Genomic DNA, 20,718 nt, shown 5'->3' on the forward strand with positions numbered 1-20,718 from the left:
GTAAAATGCTTAGCCATCCAATAGGTTATGGGCTTGTGTAATAGACCACTGCGCTACTCAGACAACTGAAATCGGTGATGCATGTATGACTCCCAAAACAACCATATCCACATTAAAACTGAGGTAGGAGCATCATAATATGGGGGTGCTTTTTTGCAAACAATCCTGTAGCATGACCTGCATCAGTACATACACTACATGGACAAAAGTATTGGAACATGCCTCTTAATCATTGAATTCAGATGTTTCTTTTAGTCCCACTGCCACATGTGTATCAAATTAAGCACTTAGCCATGATGCCACTATTGCAACAAGTCACTTCATGCAATTTTATTCCTTCTAAATATTTTTTTTTATCAACTGTGAGTGGTATTATTGTAAAGTTAAAGCATTTTGGATCAGCAGCTTGGCTATAAAGTGGCAGACGATGTCAAGTTACAGAGCAGGATCACCTCGTGCTTAAGTCACCAATGTTCTGCTGAGTTCCAAACCACCTCTGGCATTAACATCAGCACAAAAACGCTGAAAGCTTCATGGGACAAGTTCCACTGCATGCAACCTCACATTACCAAGCACAATGCCAAACATCGGATGGAGTGGTGTAAAGCATGTTGCCACTGGACTCTGGAGTAGTATAGGGTTATATATTCATATATATCCAAGTAGTTTTACTAAACACTTTATTTCAGGAGATATTTTACATGCTGTATGTACTGTAAGTGCTGGATGTATATTAAATAAATACAAAAGTGGTTAAATACTTTTTTCTTCTTTCAGTGTTATAGTTAATAAAACTGTAATGAGTAAAAAGGCCCAGTTTGTTGTAAAGGGGCTTACAGCACCACCCAGTGGTCGTACAATGTGCTGCTTTTAAGTGTATTCTACCTGTGGCTTTTCTCCACTATCAAGTGTCAAAGTTGTAATTTGATATACAACCTGCAACAGAAGCCCTAGTTGATGAGAAGCTCATCATCCCAGATTAAGACACAGTGAATGTAGACAGTTACTGGGAAGCATTGTCTGTATTTCTTGCTTTAGTTTAGGACAAACTCAACCCTATAGTTACATATGATCGGGTTGATATTTGATGAGAAGCGTTTAGAAGATGCCGTTTAATGTAAAACCATCTGCAGTGCCATTTCAGTTTTGGCTGTATTTTACGATCATCTTACCACTTTGCCATGCGAATTTATTTACCAACCACTGGGCAGTTAAAATCACTGGAGGCCAGAAACATGCTGATCAAATTGCTGAAAAGTATGGATTTCTAAATGTGGGACAGGTATGTAGCCTAAACTGTTTTGTTTTGTTTTGTTTTGTTTTGTTTTGTTTAATGTGTTTAGACAGGCAGGATTTTGCAGACTGGGGCTTTAAATAATCACAATTAGTTCTCTTTATTGAAAATCATCTGCTATATTTACAAAAGTAGGAATAATTTAATTTATTGTTCAGGTATTTTTGACAAATATTTTGGTTTAGGAAATAAGTTAAAATATAAATGAAAGCCCTGTCTTTGTTTAAATGATTGATAAATACAGTTATTTCTGAACTGGTCTTGTATACTGTTTATGAAATCTATATCGTATAAGAATTTACTTCAAATCTATTTTAAAAGTATGTATAGAAAGAAAACTGATTTCTAAGGGCTTTTAGTAGCTTCTTTATTTTAATTATTGTTTTATAAAGCAATAACCATTTATATTTATGCCGAACTTTAATACTCAATATAATACCAACAGTATTTATATTTTAAGTTAACCTGGATGTTAACCTGGATGTTTAGGATTTCTTAAATGTTCAACCATTATCACTGTTTTACAGTGGTATCATTATAATGTAAAAAATGCTTAGCCATTTATCATCAAGGGAGTAATTAGAAACTTCACAAATTAAATGGAGCAAAATTGTATCGACTTTACAGTCAGCAGGCATGATTATATAAACTAGCTAAATTTCAAAAGTTGCCCTTATTCACTGTCAGAGCAATAAGTTAGAAGGCCAAAACAAATGTACTGAACCTAAGTACAGCTGGGAGTATGACAGCAATGTCAGTGACAACAAACTACTTGGAATGTATGCCAGAAGTACACACTACCGGAACTATGTTTAAAACTGGGTTCTTTGATTACAGTTAATAAAAATACAGAGCTGTGAAAAAGTATTTACCTCCACCAATGTCTTCTTTTTTGCTAATTTGTCCATAATCTTCCAGCTAATTTTTATATAAAATAGAGACAACACAAGTAAATACAAAATGCAGCTTGATGATGACCATTCCGCTTAATTAAGATATTGATTTATTTAAAACCTATTAATTTAATCACCCATGTGAAAAAGTTATGGCCCTCTAAGTGGTTGTGCCACCCATGGCAGTAACAACTGCAATCAAATGTTTGTGATGAGTCTTGGAACATCGCTTTGGAGGAATTTTTGTCCACTCTTCTTAGTTCCGCTACATTGGAGGGTTTTTGTGCATGATCTGCCTATTTAAGGTTTAAGAAGCTTACTGAATTTGCCACTTCAAAACCTTTATTTTTTTGTTGCATAATCCTACTGCGCTTGAGTTCAGGACTGTCTGTAGTCTATTCATAGTTCTATCAATTATGGCAAGTCATCTGGGTCCTGCAGAAGCAAAGCTTCCAGTACTTCCAGTAGATTTTAATGTCTTTGTACTTGAATTTCTTTAGAATGTGGCATCATGTACTGCTTTTTGAGACCTTTTACCCGGCTTCACATTGCCAGGCAGGTTTTATTAAATTGATGATTAGATTGACCATGTCTGGCAGTAATCAGTTCTGGGTGTGATTAGTTAAACTGAACCCAATATTGAATGAAATTTGGTTTCCTAGATAATTTTATTGATTTATCATCAATCAATGTGCAGATGTAGCCTAGCGGTTAAGGTACTGGACTAGTAATCAGAAGGTTCACCGGTTCAAGCCCTGTCTCCGCCAGGTCACCACTGTTGGGCCCTTGAGCAAGGCCCTAACCCTCAATTGCTTAGATTGTATACTGTCACAACTGTAAGTCGCTTTGGATAAAAGTGTCTGCTAAATGCCAAAAATGTAAATGTATTTGGGTTATCTTCGTCTAATATCAAAAGTACTTGATCTGAAACATTTAAAAGTGACAAGTATGCAAAAATATGAAGAAATTAAGATGGGATAAATATTTTTTTTCACAAAAAAACACAGTTGGGTTTGGTTTAAAAAGGATGCAAAAGAAAGGAACTTAATCCCCATTGTTAAAAATCATAAAGAATCTAAAATGTTTAGTGGCTATTTGTTATTCAACATAACAAAAACTAAACCAACGTAGTTATTACAAATAGTGGATATGATACGTATGTGGGCGTCTCTATTAATTATTATATACATTTTATACTGTGCCAGCTGTTTTAATGTAAGGTGAAGTTTTTCTTCACTCTTGGACAACATAATAGCATCATGGCAGTAGGGTGTCAAAGACAAGGGTCAAGCAGTGGCTTAAGCTCCAACCAACAATGTTCTTCTAGGTCAGATTGCATCTTGATGGTAAGTTTTTCAGCGGTGTAAGACGACCCAGTCACCAGCTCAATTGAATACATCAAGGATGAGTGCATAATTTATACCTCTGCCAGTCATGATGTACCTACAGATATGCTGGAGAATGGCTTGTATGCACAGGTTAATTGTCTTTTTTATTTGCTGGTACAGATTGGTGGTCTGAGGCACCACTACCACTTCTTCCATCAAGGGACCATAAAACGTTCTACCATAGCAAGTAGAGGGAACCACAGTCTCATCACGACAGAAAGCAAGGTGATTAGATTGTGTTTCTGCTGTTACTGAGAAGTCAATGAATAGTTAATGGTCAGACTACACCTAAACTGCAAACACCTGCTAGCATACACACACCAGTGCACAAAACTACACTAACCCAGCCTTAAAATAGCTAAGAAATGTAATTATACAGCATAATTATTCTTGTTAAATTATTCATTTCAAATACTTCTTTTGTGTGATCGGCTGGTGCATCTCAGTATCAATGTACCTTAGATTACTCTGTTTCTAATGTCAAAGGTAAAGTGGATTCAGCAGCAGATGGTTCATAAGAGGATGAAACGAATCAGCAAAGCCACTGAAGCCGTTTTCAACTTTAACGACCCACAATGGCACAGCTCGTGGTACATTGTTAGTATCATACACACACACACACACACACACACACACACACACACACACACACCATTTGATTAGTGGTCCTATTTAAAACAAATTGTGAGCTAAAATAGTGATAATGATTCTATATGCTCCAATATTGCCATAGATAGGTGCAGGCCTCTAAGATACACATTTATATACAAGTAAACACAGCAAGGCAAAAATGTTTCCTAATGCCAAGTCTACACTATTTTCCAAGTCGTCAGATCGCTGTACAGTTCACACTACACAACTGGATCTCTTGCAGTCAGGGGTCTTTTAAGTTGTGTATTTCACACTACACGACTGATCAGCGATAGGGGATTACACACTACACAATCTATCACTACGAGGAATCTCAGGCGGGTCTATCTGGTCTCCCAAATTAAGTTTTGTCACAAAAACACACACAACAAATAAAAACGGGGTCTAGTGATACCATGTCCAAAAATGCACGTCAACATTAAATTAAATTTAATTAAATGCAAGCGATCAAAGTTGTTTGTGCGCTGATAAGTAGCGTAAAATCAAGTGGGAAAAATAAATTAACCTGAGTGGATTTGGCTACACATCCAGCAGGGATTGTCTGTTCTGTAGTGAGTTAGAGGTTAATATATATTTTTTGCAATGCAGCGTTGGTATTATGGTTTGGCGTGGACAGCGAGCGAAAATCAGGGCAAAAATTGTTTAGTGTGAACTAGGCATTAATTGGGCTATTTTTATTAGTGATAAGGATCAGCTTACTATTTTGTCAGGTTTTTTTATGTTGATTTTTGTCATATTTTAAAGCTTCATTATTAGGTGATGGAATATTGTTCGATACATTTACATTATCTATACTGTAGTTGGATCCTATTATTACACTTAACTTTAATGTGGGCTACAGTTTAAAAGAGGAAAGATGATTTTTGAAAAAAAAGCTAAAACACATGTTCACAATCAGTATAACTATTAAAAACACACGTATTTTATGAGGAACGCTATAAACACAGAGTGTTATGTAAAAAGTTCTCAGTTTTAGTCAGTTACTGAAATGAGAAAAATGAAATGAGAACAGTCATAGCCACCAAGCAAGTAATGAAATATTACTTTTTACATTATTACAATTTACACGATGAGTAGATTTTCATTACATATCCGCCACGCTCCATAGAATAATACTTAAGTTTGATAAAATCTTTATCTTTACCCTAAAAGTGTTTAATTAAATTACAAGTGACACACATTTACATACGTATATTGTAATACAAAGAAAAGGAATAGCTTATTAAATTCTAACATATTTACCATTTTGGTCCACTACAGAACTGTGATCAAAACTGCCTCACTGACATGAACATTAAGGCTGCATGGAGAAGAGGCTACACAGGAAAAGGAGTGGTGGTCACGATTTTGGATGATGGTGTGGAGAGGCAACACCCAGACCTGAAGCAGAACTATGTAACTACTTTTATGTCTGTCAGATTAATTGTGTAACTAATACATGCATAACCCATGAATAAATTTATTGCATTAAATTGAAACATATTTTAACAGGTGGCCTGACCATCCAATCATATATTGGACACATTTATGTAAATAACAGTAAAAGTTTTGATGCTGCAAAAGAACAACTTTAAAAGTATAAGTTAACGTAAAGTTAGTGGACAAAGGTTACAGAATCATGCCCATCTGCCATATTATTGACACGGGGCATTCACTTTGTCAGAATTAATTTGCTGCTGCTGGGAGAGCATTGCAAATACTGGCTTTGTTGGTCCCCTCACCACTGTTTCTTTGTCGTATATTGTACAGTGTTTACATTTTTCCAACACCTACAGGCTGATTTCCTCTTTTTATACTTTTTCTAAGAATGTGGGTTATTGGGACAGTGGTAGCCTATTGGTTAGAGCTTTGGGCTTTGCTATGCAGCCACTGTGGGGCCCTTGAGCAAGGCCCCTAACCCTGTCTGCTCCAGGGGTGCCATACAATGGCTAACTTTGTGCTCTGAGCCCAGCTTCCAAACAAGCTGGGATATGTGGAAAAGTAATTTAATTGTACTGTACACGTGTATATGTATTTATGACAAATAAAGGAATTCTTATCACACCCCAGTGATTTTCACCTTCTATCTAACTCTTCCTTTTTTCCTGTGTGATCATTCATTTCGCTGTGGGATTATTGCTGATGCCCCTGTGGGGTGAGCACATGGCCACCTGGATTCACCATTTTCTCTTGTAGTGTGTAGTGTGATGGCCCGTACTCCGACGTATGCACTTTTCTACTATATGTTCTATTGCCTCTCCGCATGGGGCTGCGAAATTTGTTTTAATTTTTATTTGTTTATCTTTTTCATGATTTTGGCCACTTATATTTATAGTATAGGTTTTTTTTTTGGTTTTTTTTGTGGCTTTTCAGCCACAGTGTAGTTCTACCTTGGTTAAGTATCCTGCATCTTGGTTCACAACTTTCCAGGTGCAGGGCTTCACCTGATGCACCTTTACATTACAACTATTGAATAATAACTTAATAATAATGTACAACCAATGAATAATAATGTAATAATAATGTATGAAAAATGTTGTTTTAGTTGTCTTCAAAAGGTAAATATTGGTTTGATGTTGTGTCTTCATAAGGATGCACAAGCCAGCCATGATGTTAATGGAAATGATCCTGACCCGACTCCACGATATAACCCAACTAATGAAAACAGGTCTGCCCCCTAACAACTGAGATATAAATAATATTGTATTAATATAATGCCTTTTTTATTTATATAAATGTTGTATGAACACTACAGGAGTGTAGAAGTCTGCCTATAATTATTTTTCTTTGGAATTAGACATGGAACAAGGTGTGCTGGAGTAGTGGCCTCTGCTGCTAACAATTCACTGTGCACAGTTGGTATTGCCTACAATGCAAGAATAGGTGGTATGTTCTTTACATTTATATTTACCTGTTTGGCAGATGCTTTAGTGGTGAAGTGTCTATGTTTAGCAAACATTTAATCAAAAGATTTGTGTCTATGTTTTCATGTTATTGTCTTTAGGTATTCGGATGTTGGATGGCGATATGACAGATGTGGTGGAGGCAAAATCACTAAGCCTAAGGCAGCATTATATTGATATTTACAGTTCAAGCTGGGGGCCAGAGGACGATGGCAGAACTTTGGAAGGTCCTGGACCCCTGGCTAAACTTGCATTAAGAAATGGAATACGCAAAGTAAGTTTATGTCAGTCTGTGTTTCATATTATTTCCTAAAAATATGTAGAGAAAGGTTTAGATTGTTAGTACACCAAATGTATTCAGCTCGAGTTTAAATCAATAAATTGCATCACAACCAAATCTTGCTTTGCAGGGAAGAAAGGGCCGTGGTTCAATCTTTGTGTGGGCATCAGGAAATGGGGGACGAAGTCAGGACCACTGCTCCTGTGATGGCTACACCAACAGCATTTACACCATTGCTGTAAGCAGCACCACAATAAGTGGACACAAGCCCTGGTATCTAGAGGAGTGCTCGTCCACTTTAGCCACGACTTATAGCAGCGGCGAGAGCCTTGGCATTGTAAGTGATTGACTGGATTTAAATGAATTCATATGTGTTTTTGCAGTTAAGGTTTTCACTATTGTAAAGTATTTGTTCATTATTTTGACGCTTTAAAATTTCTGCCCTTAAAAATTTTATACGATTTTTATATAAGAAATATCTTATCTGTTAATCCTGTTTCTTTATACTTTCAAGGATTGTTTAGCTCCCAGTCAATAACAATGATTTGTTTTTTATTTGAAGGTGACGACAGACCTAAAACAGCGATGTACCACTGAGCACTCCGGCACTTCAGCCTCAGCACCCATGGCTGCTGGAATCATTGCCCTTACTTTGGAAGCAAAGTAATGAAACTCTTGCTTACATACTGTGTGTATGTTAAAAGTAAATAATAATAATAAATGATAAGATATAAAGTAATATGCTTATTTAGAAGATTATTCATACCTTTTATTGAGTACTTTGTAGAAGTCTCTTTGGCAGCAAATACAGCTGCAGGTCTTTTTGGATATGTCTCTGCAAGCTTGCACACCTGGATTTAGGCAGTTTATCCCTTTTCTGACTCCATTTATTTGGATGGACAGCATATGTGAACTGCCATCCTTGTGTCTTTCCAATGGAGTTTAATGGGATTTCTGGCCACTCAAATTTAGAGAAAATTCAGAGACTTGCCCAAAGCCAGTCCAGTGTTGATCTGGATGTTGACAAGTGAACTGTTGCCCCATTCTAAGTTTCAGTGTGCATGAAAGCTTTCTTTAAGGATGTTTCTGTATTTGGCTACATTTATCCGTCTCTTAATTCTTACCAGTTTTCCTGTCCTTGCCGCTGAGAAGCTTCTCCCTAGCATGATGCTACAACCATGTTTCATTTTAGAGGTGGTATTAACCACTTGATGTACAGGGAATGTTTTTTTTTAAACATAGACCTTGCTGTTCTGCCCAAAGCATTTGATTTTTGTCAGCCCAGAGAATCTTTTTCCCCTATGTAGCAAGAGGTTTTTTTTCATCTCTGCAATTGAGAAAGCATTCTTGCTATACTTTTGGCATGCCCAATTTAGCCGGACAGACAACTTCTTGAAGGTTTTCAATTGTTCAAAACTTTTTTTATTTCAAAATTGTTGAAGACATTGTGAACCAGAGATCACTAAAAGAATTATATATTGTTTTACACGAATGCCCTGATTTATGTCTTGCCACAATTTGGTTGTGGAGATCTACAGACAGTTCCATGGAATTCATGGATTTTTTTTTTTTTTTTGACAAACTAGTCTTAATTATACAGTGGTACCTTGAAACTCAATGTCAATTGGTCCTGGGAGTGCCGTTGAGTTTAAAAGATGTTGAGTTTTAAGGTATTTTTTGCCATAAGGATGTATGGAAAACCTGTTAATGTGTTCCATGGTCCTGTAGAACAGCATTTATTGTAGGATAATGTAAAATAATGGGGTTGTTTTGACACTTACACACTAAATATAACACACATATTATATAAAAAAACACTGAAATACAATTAAAAAGCAGTTATGCAAAGTTAAAAATATAAACTTATGAGCAGTAATAATTAAGAGAAGTGTAGTGTTTCTATGATGTTCTTTTAATACATTGTCACGTTAAGCTTTTTTTAACGATAAGTGTTTTAGACTCGGAAAAGCTGATTCTTACAATTTCTCAGAAGCCCGAGCTGACACAAGTTTAAAAGTGAAACAGGAAAAATCCAGATAAACACAGATACATGTGGAGCTTTCAGAGTGAATTTGATGGTTATTCCACACAAATGCAGATTCGTCTCGTATTCGCACTTTGATGACGTTTTACCGCACCACTCAAGCCAAGCGCTGAACAAAGCAGCAGTCGTACAAACGTTGAGTTTAAGGGAAACGTTGAGTTTAAGGGTACAAATTTCTTGTTGAAGGGTGTTGAGTTTCAAAGATTTACAGTTTAGGGGACGTTGAGTTACAAGGTACCACTGTAATCTCTTATAGACCCAGGTGTGTACCTTTCCAAACTGTGTCCAATCAGTTCTAGACACATCTTAAGAGTATTTGAAGCAAACAAACCTAACTGGACCATAATTTGAAGTGCCATAGCAAAGGGTCTGAATACTTTTGTGAATAAGAGATTTTAGTTTTTGATTTAAAATTAATTTTCAAAAAACTCTAAAAACCTGGGTGATTAAGTGTAGATTGATAAAATGGCTGCTAACACAAATTACTAACATTTTGTAAAATGCAATAAAACAACGTATGATTGGTTAATTTCCTAAACCTTTCTTTAGCTGACAAAATTACAAAGAAAAGACTTTCAGTGTTTCACTGACCAATTTAACAGTATTTTTTTAAAAGTTGGGACAGATGTGTGTATAACACTGTGTCACATCACTTTTCCTATTACTCTCACTTTTTTGTGGGAAATGAGGACACTAATTTTTGTGATTTTGCAAGTGCTCATTCTTGCTTGACACAAGATTTCAGCTGCTTCTCCCTTTCATGCTGCACCATTCATTTTCAATTGGAGACAGATCTTGACTTCAAGCAGGCCAGTAAAGCACACGTATTCTGTGTCTATGTTATAGCGCATATGGAATGAGGCCTGGCATCGTTCTATATGGACTATATGGACTTTTAATATGGACTTTCCAAGAAAAGAGGTCACCTTGGTGGCAGCATGTGTGTCTGTAATATATGCCAATATACTCCTTTAAGTCAATGGTACCTTCACGCATACCATGGGCTTTGATGCACTCCAACACCATGACAAATGCTGGCTTTTGCACCTTTCACTCTGGATGTTTCCTTTTATCTTTGTCGAGGAGAACTTGACGTCCATTTTTCCCGAAAACAAGCTGAACTGTGGACTCATCTGACCACAACACACATTTCAAACATCTTTTGGACCATCTGAGATGAGCTAAGGCTCAGAGATATTTGTGGCATTTCTGCATAGAATTAATGTACTGCTTTATTTTTTGAGTTTCAGGTTGCATTTCTTGATGCTGCAGTGGACTGTGTTAAGTGACAATGGTTTTCTGAAGTACTCTTTCAGTGAGCCGAAGTAGCTCTATTTAATACAGTAGCATGATGGTTTTAAATGTAATACCATCTAAAGGCTCAAAGGTCTGCTGATCAGTGAAAAAAATCTCTCTTTCTACTTTTATTAGTTAAATAGAGATTCAAGAAAGTTAACAAATCACAGAATCAGAAATGGGGATTGTAAATAATTGCTGTCTATTTATTATCTAATATGTTCTGCTGTTCCAACTTTTTAAATTCGGTTTATAATTGTTTTCTTATGTTAGTCCTTTGCTGACCTGGAGGGATGTGCAACACATAATTGTAAAGACCTCGTCCCATGGCCACCTGACTGCGCCTGACTGGCACAAAAATGGAGCAGGAAACTATGGTAATATACAGTTTCTTTTTTAGTTTTAAGATTAAAGCTTACATCTTTGATCCAGATTATTAACTATAACCCATCTGTCATTTTCAGTCAAATAAAAAGTTTAAATTACTTTATTTTTTGTGAATGGTTACAAAAAGGATTACTACCACACAGTTAGTATCAGATGTTAGTCAGGGCAATTAACCATTTGTGTTAGAATCGTTCACTGGAAAAAGGAAATACACCGACCAGGAATAACATTATGACCACTGACAGGTGAAGTGAATAACTCTGATTATCTCTTCACCACGGCACCTGTTAGTATATTAGGATATTAGCAATATATTAGGCAGCAAGTGAACATTTTATCCTCAAAGTTGATGTGTTAGAAGCAGGAAAAATGGGCAAGCATGAGGATTTGAGTGAGTTTGACAAGGGCCAAATTGTGATGGCTAGACGACTGGGTCAGAGCATCTCCAAAACTGCCGCTCTTGTGGGGTGTTTCCGGTCTGCAGTGGTCAGTATCTATCCAAAGTGGTCCAATGAAGGAACAGTGGTAAACCAGCGGCATGAGGCTCATTGATGCACATGGGAAGCGAAGGCTGGCCCGTGTGGTCCGATCCAACAGATGAGCTCCTGTAGCTCAAATTGCTGTTAAGAAGTTAATGCTGGTTCTGATAGAAAGGTGTCAGAATACACAGTGCATCACAGTTTGTTGCAAATGGGGCTGCATAGCCACAGACCAGTCAGGGTGCCTATGCTGACCCCTGTCCACTGCCGAAAGTGCCAACAATGGGCATGTGAGCATCGGAACTGGACCACAGAGCAATGGAAGAAGGTGGCCTGGTCTGATAAATCACATTTTCTTTTACATCACGTGGATGGCCGGATGCGTGTGCATCGCTTACCTGGGGAACACATGTCACCAGGATGCACTATGGGAAGAAGACAAGCCGGCGGAGGCAGTGTGATGCTTTGGGCAATGTTCTGCAGGGAAACCTTGGGTCCTGCCATCCATGTGGTTGTTACTTTGACACGTACCACCTACCTAAGCATTGTTGCAGACCATGTATACCCTTTCATGGAAACGGTATTCCCTGATGGCTGTGACTGTGGCAAAGCAAAAATGGTTCAGAATTGGTTTGAGGAGCACAACAACAAGTTTGAGGTGTTGACTTGGCCTCCAAATTTTCCATATTTCAATCCAATCAAGCATCTGTGGGATCTTGGTGCCAGATACCACAGCACACCTTCAGGGGTCTAGTGGAGTCCATGCCTCGATGGGTCAGGGCTGTTTTGGCAGCAAAAGGGGGACCAACACAATATTAGGAGGGTAGTCATATACTACCTGATCGGTGTATGCATATACTATATACAAATACTATATCATTCAACTAATGTAGTCTTAATTTAAAACAAAACATAACTCTGCTGAAATGTTTGAATTAATAAATGTTTATTTTGTTTGCGAGCTGAATATTTCAGGGTGCAACTGTAAATATACACTAAACTTCAGAAGTGTGTGCTTTTATTACTTTATATACAAACTATCTTCCATGTGAGGTGTCTCCATGTATACATTTTTCTTAATTGTCAGTAAATTGGTCTTCTTGTTCCTCTTAGCATCATTGATATTATCTGGATAAAATTAGTTTATTGCTTTAATAATGCAAATTGTTTTATGATAATTGTCTTTATTGTTTTTTATAAATGTAACTAAATGCTTCTGTTGTTTGTCTTGTTTTATGGTTTACTGTTTCTACCATGTTGCAGCAACTTTTTCCACTCCTGATTGAACTAAGCTCAAGTAGTAGACAGATCTTAGGCAGATTACCTAAAATGTTGGAAACTAATGTGAGCAAATTGTGTAGATAATAATTTTTCTTAATTGGTTGCTGGGTAAAATAGTGAGCCACCTGTATGGTTTTGGCTTGATGGACGCTGAGGCAATGGTGAAAGAAGCAGAGATTTGGCGGCAGGTTCCCGCTCAACATGTATGTGAAGAAAGTACTGTGCAAAATCCAAGGTAATTCAATGTGTAGTGTAATCTATGTAATATTGAACTGCGCCAGTCATTGATTTATTATTAATGACTAGCTGGATTATGAATCTAAACTATAACATTGCTCTCTTTTCCACTTTGTTTTCAGAGTAATTAGTCCAGAAAGAAAAGTGAGATTGGTGTTTATGTCCTCTGGATGCTCTGCTGAGCCTGCCAGGCATGTGGTGTATCTAGAACATGTGATTCTTCGTATCACAATTACGCACCCACACCGCGGAGACCTATCCATAACTCTTACTTCCCCCTCTGGGACCAAATCTCAGCTTCTTGCCACTCGGTAAGATCATACTCACAGAACAATAAGCATAAATATTTTTTTAAAAAGAAATTATCATTAATTCAATCATACTGAAGTCAGTTTAATGCTTAATTTAATGCTTTGTTGAAGCCTCCTTGGAATTACATCTGCATACATCTTTAAGTTTGCCCACCTGTATTTGGGTAGTTCATCTTTTTTGTCATGGCAGATTCTCTCAAGTTCTATTAGTTTGGATGTCGAGCATCTGTAAACTTCCATAATCAGGTCTCTCCACAGAGTTAAACATGTTTTAGGAGGTAGACATGCTTTAAGTGTTTTTCCTTTTTTTACCTCTCTGACCAAGGCTTTTTACCAGGACTCTAAAAACATGTAAAACATGCTAGCACACCAGAGCTGGGATCTGGTGTGCCATTCGGCTGCATGAACAACAGTTGGCTGTTGTTCATAGGGTAGGATAAGCCGGATAGGGACTCCTCATAACCAAGCAAATTATGACCTTTGCTGCCTGGTTGATGGAGTCTGCACAGAGTCGAGAGGAATAATGCTGATCAGGGTGTGGCTCTTGGTACACAAAGCTGATCGGCATATGAACTTGCCTCATGCAGGTGAAAACATGTAGTCGGCTTCTGCACACACATCGAAGGGGTTTGTGACAGTCTCGTCTCACTCTCCTCAATCTGGGTGAAGGTCAGCTCCAGTGGCGAGGAAGCATAACGCAATTGGGTAAAAATTAGATGCGCTAAAATCGGAAGAAAATCGCACTTAAAAAAAGGAGCTTACGGACCTTTATAGAGCCAGGCATCTGCCTTTTTAATACTTGTCCACTCTATACAAATGGCAAAAGATTGACTGCAATTGGGTTCTAGACAAATCAGAAGCATAAAGCACTAATTATTTTTAGAAAAACTGTAAAAACATATTTTCATCTCATTCTCTGTGATTAGGTGTAGGTTGATTGGGTAAAATAGTAATTATATTCATTCAGAATTTAGCACAGTGGATTTAAAAAGTGTTCAGACTGTACAAAAGTATTCAGTGCACTGTCACTCCAAATTGTGTTTAGGTGCATCCTGCTTGCTTTATTTTTATTGAGATGTCTACAACTCAGTTGGAATCAATTTGAATTGATTGTACATTGTTTAGAAGTGACACACCTGGGTCTATAAGGGCCCACAATTGTTTTGACAAAAATCCAATGAACTGTATGTGAATCTCTGGGGGGAATGATTTGCCCAAATATAGGTGTATGATGATTTAGACTTGCTGTTGTACCTTAATACAAAGTATTGAATAAATACTTTATGATTAAGAGATTTTATGTATTTTTTTATATTCATATTTCTTAATGAAAACTGAAAGGTTAAAAATGGTAGTTACAGTGTATCACAAAAGTGAGTACACCCCTCACATTTCTGCAGATATTTAAGTATATCTTTTCATGGGACAACACTGACAAAATGACACTTTGACACAATGAAAAGTAGTCTGTGTGCAGCTTATATAACAGTGTAAATTTATTCTTCCCTCAAAATAACTCAATATACAGCCATTAATGTCTAAACCACCAGCAACAAAAGTGAGTACACCCCTTAGTGAAAGTTCCTGAAGTGTCAATATTTTGTGTGGCCACCATTATTTCCCAGAACTGCCTTAACTCTCCTGGGCATGGAGTTTACCAGAGCTTCACAGGTTGCCACTGGAATGCTTTTCCACTCCTCCATGATGACATCACGGAGCTGGCGGATATTCGAGACTTTGCGCTCCTCCACCTTCCGCTTGAGGATGCCCCAAAGATGTTCTATTGGGTTTAGGTCTGGAGACATGCTTGGCCAGTCCATCACCTTTACCCTCAGCCTCTTCAATAAAGCAGTGGTCGTCTTAGAGGTGTGTTTGGGGTCATTATCATGCTGAAACACTGCCCTGCAACCCAGTTTCCGGAGGGAGGGGATCATGCTCTGCTTCAGTATTTCACAGTACATATTGGAGTTCATGTGTCCCTCAATGAAATGTAACTCCCCAACACCTGCTGCACTCATGCAGCCCCAGACCATGGCATTCCCACCACCATGCTTGACTGTAGGCATGACACACTTATCTTTGTACTCCTCACCTGATTGCCGCCACACATGCTTGAGACCATCTGAAGCAAACAAATTAATCTTGGTCTCATCAGACCATAGGACATGGTTCCAGTAATCCATGTCCTTTGTTGACATGTCTTCAGCAAACTGTTTGCGGGCTTTCTTGTGTAGAGACTTCAGAAGAGGCTTCCTTCTGGGGTGACAGCCATGCAGACCAATTTGATGTAGTGTGCGGCGTATGGTCTGAGCACTGACAGGCTGACCCCCCACCTTTTCAATCTCTGCAGCAATGCTGACAGCACTCCTGCGCCTATCTTTCAAAGACAGCAGTTGGTTGTGACGCTGAGCATGTGCACTCAGCTTCTTTGGACGACCAACGCGAGGTCTGTTCTGAGTGGACCCTGCTCTTTTAAAACGCTGGATGATCTTGGCCACTGTGCTGCAGCTCAGTTTCAGGGTGTTGGCAATCTTCTTGTAGCCTTGGCCATCTTCATGTAGCGCAACAATTCGTCTTTTAAGATCCTCAGAGAGTTCTTTGCCATGAGGTGCCATGTTGGAACTTTCAGTGACCAGTATGAGAGAGTGTGAGAGCTGTACTACTAAATTGAACACACCTGCTCCCTATGCACACCTGAGACCTAGTAACACTAACAAATCACATGACATTTTGGAGGGAAAATGACAAGCAGTGCTCAATTTGGACATTTAGGGGTGTAGTCTCTTAGGGGTGTACTCACTTTTGTTGCCGGTGGTTTAGACATTAATGGCTGTATATTGAGTTATTTTGAGGGAAGAATTAATTTACACTGTTATATAAGCTGCACACAGACTACTTTTCATTGTGTCAAAGTGTAATTTTGTCAGTGTTGTCCCATGAAAAGATATACTTAAATATCTGCAGAAATGTGAGGGGTGTACTCACTTTTGTGATACACTGTATATGTATTCAAAATCAAATCCACAAATGAATGTATATTTAGTGTTTTATATATAGTTACAAGTTTCTGTTATGTTGTTAATCCCCTGTTCTTTGCACTTTGTATTGTTTATGATTTTTTTTGTTTTTATAGTTGTTACTGGTTAGCATTTCATTTGATAGATACGCAAGTAACTAATTCTGTGTTGGTGTTCTGTCCCAGGCCCAATGATTACTCCCCTGAGGGCTTTGTGAAATGGGAGTTTATGACCACACACTGCTGGGGTGAAAAAGCAGTTGGTGAATGGATGTTAGAAATTAGAGACACCCCATCCAAGAGGAGGAATACACGAGTACATGGTACCTGAATCCATTTAGCATTATTCAATACATTTCACCTCTAAAAGACTAATTGATAGGAACGTGTTGGCTCTTTTGTCACTGTTCTCTCTTAAATGCTTGAAGGAAAACTTGTAGAATGGACTCTGGTGCTTTATGGCACCTCTACACACCCATATAAACGTCATGAGCAGCCACGCTCAGCTGTGATATCCAGCGATGAAGACAACATTGAGGAATATAACAGTGGGTTTGGTTAATACTGAAAATGACCTGTTCAGTAGTTCAATGTGGTGTTTATTCTGGGACATATAATGTACTGCACCTAACAGATAAACCAAACAGTTACTATTTCTGTGTCCTCTATCTTCATTTCTATCTGTGAAAGGCTCTTGTGATACAGAATGCTCTGAAGATGGCTGTGATGGGCCCGGTCCACATCAGTGTATTTCCTGCCTGCACTATTACTTGAAATTCAGAAATGGCACCAGGTTTGATATTTCGGCACTATATGCCATGAATTCAATTGCTTTTTAAGGCAGGTGTTTGATTAGTAAAAAAATTTTATGCCTCTTTTTTTGTGCAGGACATGTGTGCGTCAGTGCCCACAAGGCTTTTGGGGTGACAGAAAGAGATGTAAGAAGTGCTACTCAACCTGTGAAGCATGTACCGGTAGCCGCAGTGACCAGTGTTCCTCCTGTAAGACTGCATACCATATGGACGAGGAGACTAGCAGTTGTGTGACTAGCTGTGGAGATGGATACTACCTTAATCATGGTAAGTAGGCATTAGAGTGAAGTCTGAATGAAAGAAAAATTAATTGAAGGTTTTATGTACAGTAGTGCACTAGCATTTCTCTGCAGTTAAACTATTTATGCTTTATCCTGTCACAGATAACAATGTGTGCTCAAAATGCAATGAGAACTGTGTAAAATGTACATCATTTGACATCTGCACTGAATGCCCAAAAAACACAAGGTAATGTTACTTATATGAGAATGAAAACTGTTATGGTGTGTGAACAGATATTATAAATATTACTCTCAAAACAAATGCATTAAAACAACACACATTTTGTTGTTTTATACATACAGAGTGTTATCTTATTTTAACACAAAGATGCATTCCAGTAAATCTTTGACTAAAATCATGTTAGTTCAGACAGAGTGGTCCAGGTCCTTTCTGTGTGGAGTTTGCATGTTCTCCCAGTGTCCACATGGGTTTCCGCCGGGTGTTCCGGTTGTCTTCTACAGTCCAAAGACATTCAGTCAGGCTAATTTGAGCTACCAAAATTTCACTGGGTTTGTGTGTCCGTGTGTGTGTGTGTTTGCCCTGTGATGGACTTAGGGTGTTTCCTCCTTTTTGCCCAGCGAATTGTTCCCATCTTCATTTTCTCCTCTTTTGGTTTAGCCTGGTGGGTAACAAATGTCAGAAGAATTGTGAGCCTGGTACCTTCTATAATCAACAGAATGATGCATGTGAAGCATGTCATGCTGCCTGTTACTCCTGCTCAGGTACTATTTGCTTGGCCAAGTATAGTCATGTAAAGAGCATGCTAAAATACTGACATTTCTTTGACATTTAAAACAATGTTTGTGAAATATGATGTTTTTTTGCTCTCTACATTTTAAAGTGGTTTTAGGTTTAGGAGTGTGAAAAAATAATTTCCTTTTTTCCAGCTGCCCAACTGCATGTCACACTAAATAATTTAATGTTATTAAACAAAACATTATTACATAAGTATAATTTAAGAGAAAACAGAATGTAATTTAAAAGAAATTAACTTATTTAGACAAATTGTAAACCACTGTCATCCTTGTAAAAAGGAAATCACCACAGTAATTAAACATGTTTAAGCACCACTAGCAAGGACTAAAACTAAACACATTCTATAGTTTGCTATTTTTATATTAATTTTTTAGCCCACTTCTTTAAAGAATGTAATGAGTCGGTTAGGAGTCGGCCTACTCCCTCTGTGGCCACTGGAGGGAGCCAACCCACGGCGCACATGGCCGGTCCCTGTGCTCGCACTACTAGAGGCCGATCGACTCCCTCTGCGCCCACCAGAGGGAGCCAATTTTGTGAGCTTCCGCCAGCGGCCACCCAAAGGGCGTACAGCCCGTAGTTCAACCAGAGGTAGGAGAACTACAACTCCCAAACCACCCTCGGGCAATCAGCGCCAACGAGGAACACCTGGCTGAGCAGGTATTTAGGGTAGCGCTCAGGCTTCCTCGTCACACCCTCTTTTTTTTGTGCTCTCTTGCACGTTATGTCAGGGATACTGGTAACGCGAGGTCTCATAGAGAGTTTGCGGTAGGCCCAGGGGCCGAGGTAATAAAAGTATTTCAGGGATAGATTTAGTCTTGGTGTGACTCATTTTGCGTTCTCCCCCCATTACAGGGGAATCGCTTTCTTTAAATATCTTCCCTCTCACTGCATCTCCTTAGCTACTGAAGGAAACGCAGTACTCTCTCGCCTTTGAGGCTGATTCTTTAATCTTTCTTCCCCCATGATTCTCGCGGAGGGGGGCCTTCGCCATTTCCTGCCTCATCGGATCGAATTGCGCTTGCTACGCGAAAATAAGCGCAGCGAGTAAAAATACTTTTCGGCGCATCTTTAGTGCGAGTTTTCTTGTGGGTTGTTTATTTTTGGTTACTGGGGGTTCTTTTGGGGTCTTATTTTAACGTGAACTTCGTGTATAATTTTAGTTTCATTATTTCAGTTGGCTTGGGCTGGCCAAGCCCCTTTCGGTTGCGTTTCATTTTTAGTTGTGTTTATTGGTTCCTTATACTGCGTCGGTCCTGCCCCTCCCCGGCAGACGCTCCTCGATTGAGTCCTCCCTAGTTAAATCATAACAGAAGGGTGTGACCAACAATGGACTCAGCGGGTCACACTACTCTATAGCAGGCTGTCAAGCTGCAGGAGTCAGCTCTTCACCAGCATGAAAGCATGATTAATGAGCTGGCCGAGCGCTTTAGCACGCTGGTGGTCTCCCAGCCTCCGGCCAGCTCCTCGACTCATGCCCATGCCCCCGGACCCCCAATCGCCCCTCCTGAACACTTTTCGGGGGAGATCCAATGATGCAGAGGCTTTGTCTTACAGTGCTCCCTAGTGTTTGAACTGCAGTCCTCCTGCTTCCCACTGAACGGTCCAAAGTAGCCTATATGATTTCGCTCCTTTCGGACCGTGCCTTGCTCTGGGCCACGGCCCTGTGGGAACAGAAAGTGCCTGAGTGCGGCTCTGCTGAGGAATTTTCACAAGCACTGATGGACACCTTTCATGCCCCACAGCGAGGTAAGGAGGCAGGGCCCTGGCTGTTGGAGTTGAACCAGGGGTCACGGCCAGTCACTGATTATATAATAGAGTTCAAGACCCTAGCTGCCGAGTGTGGCTGGGACTAGGCCGCCCTTAGAGCCATCTTCCTTAGGGGCCTCAGCGAAAGGCTCAAGGATGAGTTGGCCACCAGAGACCTTCCCTCCTCGTTGACACAGTTATACGAGGTGGTCAGCCGCGTGGACCGCCTAAATCAACGGGCTCGTGAACAGGCTGAGGCAGCCCGGCAACCCGCCACACGGGGATCATGGTACCCATGCAAATAGGCACTTCTCATAATACGCGCCCCGAAGCCTTGAGACGCCAACACCGACTGTCGCGACCGGAAAATGCGCCGGCCCGTCCCTGAATGGGGGCTCGGGTCGAGGCCGGCTCACTGCTCCCTACTTAGGCCTCGCATTAACGGCTACCTTTGATTGGGTGTCTGGGTAGACTCGGGGGCCACCACTAACTTCATGGATCACCAACTGGTCAACCATTTGGGCCTCACTCTGCAACCATTGGTTGCCCCACTTCCTATAGTAGCGATTGACGGCCATCCTCTTGGTGGGGGATCAGTCCGATTTAAAACCCTTCCCATTACCATGCAGCTGGGGAACCACTCAGAAACCCTGTCTTTCTTTATTACCCGCTCTCCCAAAATG

General features: G+C 39.4%; 1 protein-coding gene across 1 annotated transcript in view; it reads left to right on the forward strand.

Moving 5' to 3' along the window:
• The first annotated feature begins 1,105 nt into the window (after positions 1-1,105).
• The window catches only part of pcsk5a (proprotein convertase subtilisin/kexin type 5a), a 51,370-nt gene continuing 31,757 nt past the window's right edge, over positions 1,106-20,718 (forward strand). The window contains exons 1-18 of the mRNA XM_062989194.1: positions 1,106-1,282; positions 3,696-3,800; positions 4,062-4,172; positions 5,487-5,621; positions 6,797-6,873; positions 7,003-7,091; positions 7,210-7,382; positions 7,519-7,725; positions 7,951-8,051; positions 11,002-11,105; positions 12,993-13,110; positions 13,235-13,423; positions 16,626-16,762; positions 16,868-16,987; positions 17,130-17,232; positions 17,328-17,518; positions 17,635-17,719; positions 18,152-18,255. Of these exons, the coding sequence (XP_062845264.1) occupies positions 1,106-1,282; positions 3,696-3,800; positions 4,062-4,172; positions 5,487-5,621; positions 6,797-6,873; positions 7,003-7,091; positions 7,210-7,382; positions 7,519-7,725; positions 7,951-8,051; positions 11,002-11,105; positions 12,993-13,110; positions 13,235-13,423; positions 16,626-16,762; positions 16,868-16,987; positions 17,130-17,232; positions 17,328-17,518; positions 17,635-17,719; positions 18,152-18,255 (2,326 nt within the window). The remainder of the gene's footprint in view (positions 1,283-3,695; positions 3,801-4,061; positions 4,173-5,486; positions 5,622-6,796; positions 6,874-7,002; positions 7,092-7,209; positions 7,383-7,518; positions 7,726-7,950; positions 8,052-11,001; positions 11,106-12,992; positions 13,111-13,234; positions 13,424-16,625; positions 16,763-16,867; positions 16,988-17,129; positions 17,233-17,327; positions 17,519-17,634; positions 17,720-18,151; positions 18,256-20,718) is intronic.

The sequence above is a fragment of the Trichomycterus rosablanca genome, chromosome 26, assembly GCF_030014385.1.
Source record: "Trichomycterus rosablanca isolate fTriRos1 chromosome 26, fTriRos1.hap1, whole genome shotgun sequence".
In the NCBI taxonomy this organism is placed as follows: domain Eukaryota; kingdom Metazoa; phylum Chordata; class Actinopteri; order Siluriformes; family Trichomycteridae; genus Trichomycterus; species Trichomycterus rosablanca.